Below are 8,091 nucleotides of genomic sequence, written 5' to 3' on the forward strand. Positions count from 1 at the left end.
TCTGCAAGATCTCGATCGTGATTGCGTACAACGTGAACTTGCTCCTGCTCGGACCCGACGCGCACGGGTGGCACACGCCGCAAACTTTCCTCTACTGCTTGTTCGCCAAGCGGTCGCGCCTCGACGCCGACCGCGCGCCGCAGCTGCGAGGAGGCGCCGTTCACGGCTCCAGCTGTGAACAGGTCGCGCCTCGTGTTTGACGCGTCGCACGGAGGCCCCTCCTACTCGCCTCGCTACGACTACTACTTGCTCTTCTTCCCGCTCTGCCTCGCCGCGCTCATCCTCTTCCACCACTTCAACCTGCAGGCGCCTTCCGAGAGCCTCCGAGAGACCGCAGAGTCGACCTTGAGACGCTTCCGAGACAGCTCCGAGACGGCTTGCAGACGGTGGTGAGACAGTCGGCGAGTCGCCTCCGCCGCGTGCTCCTTCGCCCCCTCCCCTGCAGGCCCGCCTCTGCGGCTCGCGCAAGTTTGTCTTTGCCGGCAACGGTGCTGCTCCCCGGCCACACGATCGAACCGCACCCTCTCCCCTCACCCTCTCCCCCACCCTCACCCTCACCCTCACCCCCACCCTCACCCTCACCCTCACCCTCACCCTCACCCTCACCCTCACCCTCACCCTCACCCTCACCCTCACCCTCACCCCCACTTCACCCCGCAGCACCCCACCCCGACCCGTAGCACCCAACCCCGCCCCCGGACCTAGGCGTGCTGCCCGGCTCCGAGATCGATGGCAAGCGCCGCGTCGACTACCTCATCAAGCGGCAGCGCGAGTCCGCCGCCGAGCGGCTGCAGCGCGCCGCGCGCCGCCGCTGGGCGCCCCGCGCCGCCGCCCGCCGGGCGTACGGACCTTCGAGGAGCTTTCCAGGAGCCCTCCCTAGGCGCCCGAGCCGCCGCCCGCCGAGCCGCCGAGCGGGCTGTCGCTGCTCGACCGAGTGAGCCGTGCGCTCTCCTTCCCGCGCCAGCCCAGCCGCCGCGGAGGCGGCCGCAGCGAGTCCTTCCCGCGCCGCGGCGCGCCGCCGCCGCCGCCGCCGCCGAACGCGACGCCGCCGGATGACGAGGGGCGAGCGGTTGCTGCCCAGTCGGCGAGGGAGCTGCTGTGACAGCTCGCGAGATGTGTCGGTGCGCCTCTGTTTTTTGTCGCCGCTTGCGCAGCTGAGCCCCCCTCAGCCTCTCTCGCGTTGACCGCTTTATATATTGGATATTGCGCGACAGGTCCTCAGGTAAATAGAAAGACTGCTGGAGCTTGCCCTCACAAACGGGACTGGAGCGTGGAGAGGACATGGTCCCCCCGTGCCCCGAAAGTGGTGGGGCGTGGGGCGTAGCCACGTGAACCCCCGGCCCCCTTCGAACACGAGACTCGGTATGACTGAAGAGACGAGAGAGGGGAGGATACAGGAGAGGAGAGGAGAGGTAAGGTAAGGTAAGGTAAACTTCTCCACACACACGAGGTGGTGGGGCAAGGGGGGGCAACCCTCGCGTCTCCACGTCTAACGACAGGAGCCCCACGGCATTCAAAGTGCAAGGCCCGGTGCGCGTGGGTGAGCGGTGTGTGTGTGTGTGATGGTGCGCAACCAACGAGTCCTGGTGGAGCCGAGCCGCGGCCCGCTGGGTGCGCTCCTCAGCTCCCCGGCCCTGGATGTGAGGTTGATGACTGCACTCCAAGTGCTCCAAGTTCTTCGGTTTGTCTATGACAGCACACACTTGAAAAGAATTGGAGGGATCGCACAACACTGTGCACGGGACTGGGCGAGAATTAAAAAAAAAGGGGTTTTGATTGTAGTCATCAGCCACTCCCTCTGACGGCGTTTTGCCTGACTCCTCCATCAAGGTTTTCATGCATCTTCCGCTCCCTCTCGCGCTAGCCCCGCCGCATCACGCCACCGAAGGCCGCCGCGAGCTGCGCGCCCAATACCCCCGCGACACCTGCTCTTAACGGAAATCGCGCCGCATCCGCACCACCCCCGCCATGCGTAGGCCGGTCGGACCCGATTTTATTAAATTTTCAAGTTTAAGCGCAGACCTCAAGACTTGAACGCAAGCATGTTCAGGCCATCTAGAGTGCCGAACAACATCGCACCGGTTCGATTCGCGCATCACGGCCGCGCAAACTGGCTGCACTGCGGCGCGAGGCTCAGCGGGGCGTCCGGACCACTGACTCGGGCGATGTGGTGGTCGAGCGCAGCCTTCTTGAGCTGGAGAGCCGCCGCAGTATGCGCGGTGGATGGGACGTCGGCCAAACCGCGACGCGCAAGCTGCAGGGAGGAGCTACAGCGGCTCCGCTCCTCATGCTGGTTCGCCAAACCGAGACGTTGAGGTCCTCGTACACTCATGTCGCGCCTCGAGTAAGAGCCATCACGCTGCCCAGCGCTGGACCGTCGTAAGGTCCGGCCTTAGGCCAGCTCGCAGCACTGTATGAACTCACGCTGGCGAGCACCATCCCAGGATGAGGCCTTCAAGAGCGCGCGCCAGGGACGTCCGTATGGCAAAATCGGCGTGAATTCGCTATGAAAACGCTTCCAACCCATCAAGAGCGGGCTCAGAAGAGACGATGCTAACCCAGGATCACCAGGGCACCTTAGGGTATCGAAATTTTCCACCCCCCCCCACCCCCTCCCGCTCCCCCGGCCCGCGCCTCTCCCCCTAACTAACACACCGGCACCACCGCGGACACCCTCACCAAGCCTCTCCCCCCGCCTCGCCGCTCTCGCGGTGCAAGCCGACTCCTGGCGACCGTCCTGGTCAGCGGCCCTTGCCAGGACGGTCCGACCGCCGCGCTCGCTCCGGTGAGCGAGCACTACAGTAGCACACCGCACCTGCACCGCCTGTAGTGGCACCGGCACCAGCCTCCCCAGCCCCGCCTCTCCAACGTCTCACTCGCCACCCTGCTCGCTGCCGCCCCGCCCGTCGCCACTGCCACTAATCTGCCGCTCCGCAGCCCGCTCCACCTTCCCGCCCGCAGCGCCTCCCGTGCCGACGCAGCCTAGAGACAACAGAGCTGGGTCAATATCACCGCGGGAACGCCTCCTCTCGACGTGGGACAGAGCCTCCTCCACAACGTCGAGAGAGCGACGGCCAGCATGGCGCGGCGCAACGTCGCGCGGCAGTGGCCGCAGTGGCTCGAGGCGGGCAGCGCCGGCGACAACGAACGCGGAGCGCGCGGCGACAGCGGTGGCGAGAGCCGAGGGACGTGACTACACCCTCGTGCGCCGTGCGCGCGCAACCTCGTCAGCCAACCACGCGCCGCACCAGCGCCGCGAGCGACGCCTCGAGGCACAACGTGCAGCCGCCGCATCCCCCGCCGCCGCCGCCGCCGCCGCCGCCGCCGCCGCTGCCTCGCTCCGCGGCGGCGGCGCCGCCGCCGCAGACTGTAAGCACCAACAGCCCGCGGCTCGGCACGCGGCGGCCGCCTCCGGCCTGGGGGCGCGTCGGCAGCGCGGCGCGCCACCTCGCTGCTCGACACGCGCCGGACCTGTCATGCGCGGCTGCGCCACCGCTTCCTCGTGCGGCGCCGTCGCCGCCGCCACGCCGGCCGCCTGCTGTGAGCGCCGCGCTGCTCGGCCGCACCCGCCCGTGCCGGCCGCAGCTGCTCTGCCGTCAGCGCCGTCGCCGTCACGGGCCAAGCCGCCGTTGTCGCCGCAGCCACGCCCGTCGGCCTCGCTGCCGCCGGTCCAGCATGGCTGACACCGCCACTACCACGGCACCGGGCAGGGTGAGGCGCTAGAGGGTGAAGGGTGCATAGAGGCGAGGTGAGGCGGCACCTAGGGGCAGTGACCCCCGTGAGCCGGCAAGCCGACGCGCCACTACCGGGCAAGATGGAGGCCGAGCTGCGACCCTCACAGCTCTCGCGGCATGCGTCCAGAGCTCGATTCATCTGCCTCGCCGCTCGCTCGCCGCCTTTTGTGGGACCTAAAGAGAGAGGTTCTGAGCCGTCGGGCGGCGCTGATGGTGGCCCGCGTGGGTGGAGCCCGCGGCAGCTAGGCCGCCTGGGCGCGGGGGGGGTGGTCCGGTGCTTCAGAGGCAGCGTGAGCGACGGGGGGGGCGAAGGATGTGAGGCGGCTCGCCTGCAGCGCCCACCTGCTGGGCCGTCTGGATCTGCGATTACGCCTCGGGAAATGCGAGATCATCCAGAAAATGTCTGCAGACCTCAAACCGATGGCCTCAAAAAGTCGTTGTCAGCCACCGATTTTCCGTGTCGCCCGACCCGCCACCTCACCGGCCCGGCGTTCGGAGGCGTAAAATCTTGGTCGGCCGTTGGGCCGGTGCCATCGGCCGCGGTCGAGTCGACCGTGCCCCGTCTTGGGCACGATGGACATGTGACCGGCTCCGGTCAAGATGTGCCCCGGCATGGCGGATGAGGCTCTCAGGTTGGGCGACGCGAGCGCCGAGAAGGTGGAGCAAGACCTCGCGTCCCCCATGGGCTTGCTCGGTTGGCAGGGTTGGATTTGGGTTCTTTGTGATGCGCCAACTTCAACTTCCGAAACGACTCAACAGGGCCCAAAGACGGGGGAGCGACCGGCCTACCATGCGACGCGCCCACGCTCTTCCCGCGAGCGGCTGCGCCTCTCCAGCCGCACCGGCTATGCTCGCAGCTGCGGCCGTTGCATTCGAGGAGCCGCGAACGCGCCCACCCTCATCCCATTTTATGCTGCTGACGCTCTCCCGCCGCCGCCTGCGCCCTCGCAGATCCAAAACACTCGAAAGTAGGCGTGTACTGGCCATCCTCCCTACCCCCGTGCCCCTCTCGGCTGCGGCGCCGCTCACACCCTTCTCGTCTCCCCGCAGCCGTCACCTCCACCACCACAAGCCATGGGAAATTGCGGCTCAAAAAAGGCCGAGAAGACGGTCGTCGAGCCAGAGGAGCCGAAGCCGAGCGCGGTGCCTGAGGAGCCGGTGGAGGAGGAGCCGGTGGCAACGGAGAAGCCGTCGCCCGAGGCGGAGGCGGAGCCCGCGCCAACCGAGGAAGAGGCCGAGGCTCCCGTCGCCGAGGCTGAGCCGGAGGCGTCAACCGAAGAAGACAAAAACATCTTCGCAAAGGCCCGCCCCCGCCGCCACCCTCACCACCACTGCCCGCCACAGCCGCCGCCCGGCCTGCCGACCCAGCCGCGCCGCCCCCGAAGCCCCTCCCTGCGCCCCCTCCCGCGTGCCCATCCCCTCCCTCTCCCGCCCGCTCGCCAGATTGGCGACTTCGTCAAGAATGCCTTTTCGGCGCGCGAGGACCCCGACCCCGTGGTTCCCAAAGGCCTCCCGGACGTCAACGTCTGGCATCCGCAGAGCGAGATGGAGGTGCAGGGGATCGTTCGCCAGGCCCGCGCCGAGGGGAAGAAGGTGCGCGTCGTGGGCTCGGGGCACTCGGTTTGGGATGCGGTGGTCCCCGCGGGCTTCGCGCAGACCGGCGAGGGGGATTGGCTCATCGTCTTCGACAACATGCGCGAGCTCGCCATGGACGGGACGCGGGTCCGAGCCCAAGCCGGGAGCAACCTCGGCGTCTCGCCCCGCCTGCCCCACTTCGAGCCCATCACCACCGATGCGGCCCTCGCCCCGAGCGCCCAAAACCTCACTCGCCCCTTCTCGTGGGAAGAGAGCCTCTGCTACTTTCTCGACCAGCAAGGCCGGGCCCTGCCGGACCTCGGGGGCATCAGCCATCAGACGGTGGCCGGGTTTCTCTCCACCGGCTAGGCCTTGGAAAGGAAGCTGGGCTGGAACTCGTCGGAGCTTCCGGGGTAACACGAATGGGGGAGCTGATCGTTTCCGCAGGCGAAAGGACAAGACGGATTTTTCAAGCGCCAAGCAAGGCGACACTCTCACGTTGGTCCTACACCCGACGGTGGCACTCTTCCACGTCTCGCTGACGCTGAAATTCTTTTTGAAACGGCGTGCAGCAGAGTCGCCGACGAGTCGGTCCGCCTGCCTCCTAGTGTCGCGCATCGTTCTCGCTTTCACATCACACACTCTCCACCCACTCATAAACTCACTTTTTGGCCTCACTATACGTAAAAAGTATAACTATAAGTAAGCGAAGTCTGAATCCTTTTCCTTAATCCTCAGATTTTAGATTAGGTTTAGGACGCTGTGGGCCCTCTAAAGAAGACTCCGCTAACCGCACAGGCAACACACACACACATAATTAACGCTGTTCACATTGCGAGAGAACGACTTCACAAGACGACTTAAACGCAGCCGTCAAACGTCATGGGTTCCTTGTGGTGGCCAGAGCAGTGTCAGGCGCACACGCTACTTGCCTCCAGGCCCGCCGCACGCAACACCTGGTCAGCGCCCTCAAGTGGCAACTGGCCTCGCTTGCGCCGGCGCCGGCGCCTCATCCGCCGGCTCGGCGCGGAGCTCTCCGTCTCGCAGCCGCCAGTGCACGCCGCGCGAAGTGATGACGTGCTGCTCGCGCGCCGGCGCCGACGGCGGGCCTCGCGAGACGAGCAGCGCGTCGCCGTCGTCGACGGCCGGCTCGTACTGGGCGGTCGCGCCGGCGGAGTGGGGGCAGTAGACGACCTTTGGCTGCGGCGGCTTTGTCCCCGCCGTCATGAAGTAGGCCACGTACGTCTCGTCCACCACGCGGTAGAGCGGGATCAGCTTCGCCTTTGCGCCGCCGGCCGCGACGGCCTCAAACTCGAGCGAGTCGGTCGCGTTTCGGCGGAGGAAGGCGGACGGGTCGGTGCGGTAGGCCTGCGGGGAGGTGGGGCACAGCGTCTCCACACGCACAAGAGAGGACACGGAGCTGGGGCAAGCGGGTGGCACTACCTCGTGGCCAGGAGCCGCACGGCATTCAGAGTGCAAGGCCCAGTGCGCGTGGGTGAGCGGTGTGAGTCTGGGCCGCAAGACCTGCCCACCGCGCGGCACAAAGATGTCGGAGGTGAGGTGCACGCCGGCGAGCACGAGCGGGCCGTACAAAAAGGCGAAGGTCGCGTTGTGCTCCGGGTGGTGGTCGTTGAGCCGCTCGGCCTGCAGCCGCATCGGGTACGCGAGGACGACCTGATTCGTGTCACGAACAGAGCTCTGACCACATCGACAGACCTCGTCGGCCGGGTCCGGAGGGGGGGGGGGGAGGAGGCCTCATCGCCGTCCGCCCAGACGCGGTCGAGGGAGAGGAAGGTGGAGGGCGAGAGCCGCGCGCCGACCGGCTCCCCGTTGACCGTCACCGCTCCTGAGCCGTCTACGAGCCAGCCGGGCACGCGCACCCGAAGCGAGAATCGCGACGCGGCGCCGGGAGGCACGCGAAGCCGGAGGGTGGAGGTGGTGGCGGGGTGGTCGGGGAAGGCCGCGGTCTGCGTGAGCGTGACGCCGCGCCACGAGACGGACGCGGACATGAACTGCGAGACGTAGAGCGCAGAACCGTCGGGCGCACCTGCGGGACCCGTCCCGGACATGTTCCGGACGCGGGCATGTCGCGCGGACACATGCACATGCACATGCACATGCACATGGACATGGACATGGACATGGACATGGACATGTGCATGCACATGCACAACAACATGACATGTACATGTAACATATACATGTGCATGTCCGACCGCCGCGCCGAGCCGTCGGTGTGCAACCTCGGCGAACGTCGGCACATCTCGGCGAATCTCGGCCGCTTGCGGCGCGCGCCGAAGAAGATGGAGTCGCCGAGCTTGGCGAAAGACTCAGACAGCGTCCCCCAGCAGCAAGGGAAGCCGTAGTCCGACTTGCCCCACGCCTTGCGCACCGCGCCGCCGAGCGGCAGCATGTAGATGTAGCTCGTGGGCGCGCCTATGACACGAGGGCTCCGGGTGCCAAGAAGGCGAGACGCGGGGAGCCGAGACGGCTCGTGTGGCCGCGCCTGTGAGAAGCAAGGCGCTGAGGAAGAAAAAGAAGGGCGGGCGCGAGCCGCCGCTCGTTCGGCGCGCCGGCGACGCGCTTCTGGTTGCCGAGGATCCCGTTCCACAGCGCACGCTCGTAGTAGTCCGCCTCGGCCGCCTCTGCGCGCCACAGCATCCGGTGGCGCGAGATCTTGAGCACCTGCACGGCAGTGGCGAGAAGGGTCCGAGACAGTTCCGAGAGATCCGGTGGCGCGAAAGTCTGGAGCACGTTGTACTGCGTGCAGCTCTCCTCGGTC

General features: G+C 67.1%; 2 protein-coding genes across 2 annotated transcripts; one reads left to right on the forward strand and one right to left on the reverse strand.

The window, feature by feature from the left end:
• Nucleotides 1-4,808: 4,808 nt before the first annotated feature.
• EMIHUDRAFT_212761 (hypothetical protein) lies at nt 4,809-5,678 on the forward strand (the record flags this gene model as incomplete). The annotated part of the gene is made up of 2 exons (XM_005765981.1): nt 4,809-4,979; nt 5,196-5,678. The coding sequence occupies 2 exons, from the start codon at nt 4,809-4,811 to the stop codon at nt 5,676-5,678; spliced, it is 654 nt and encodes a 217-aa protein (XP_005766038.1).
• A 368-nt stretch (nt 5,679-6,046) lies between these two features.
• On the reverse strand, nt 6,047-7,722 carry EMIHUDRAFT_422058 (hypothetical protein; the record flags this gene model as incomplete). Its single annotated transcript, XM_005765982.1, has 4 exons — nt 6,047-6,677; nt 6,834-6,983; nt 7,064-7,356; nt 7,563-7,722. The coding sequence occupies 4 exons, from the start codon at nt 7,720-7,722 to the stop codon at nt 6,279-6,281; spliced, it is 1,002 nt and encodes a 333-aa protein (XP_005766039.1). The 3' UTR covers nt 6,047-6,278.
• Between the last annotated feature and the right edge of the window lie 369 nt (nt 7,723-8,091).

This window comes from Emiliania huxleyi, assembly GCF_000372725.1.
Source record: "Emiliania huxleyi CCMP1516 unplaced genomic scaffold EMIHUscaffold_53, whole genome shotgun sequence".
NCBI lineage: Eukaryota > Haptophyta > Isochrysidales > Noelaerhabdaceae > Emiliania > Emiliania huxleyi.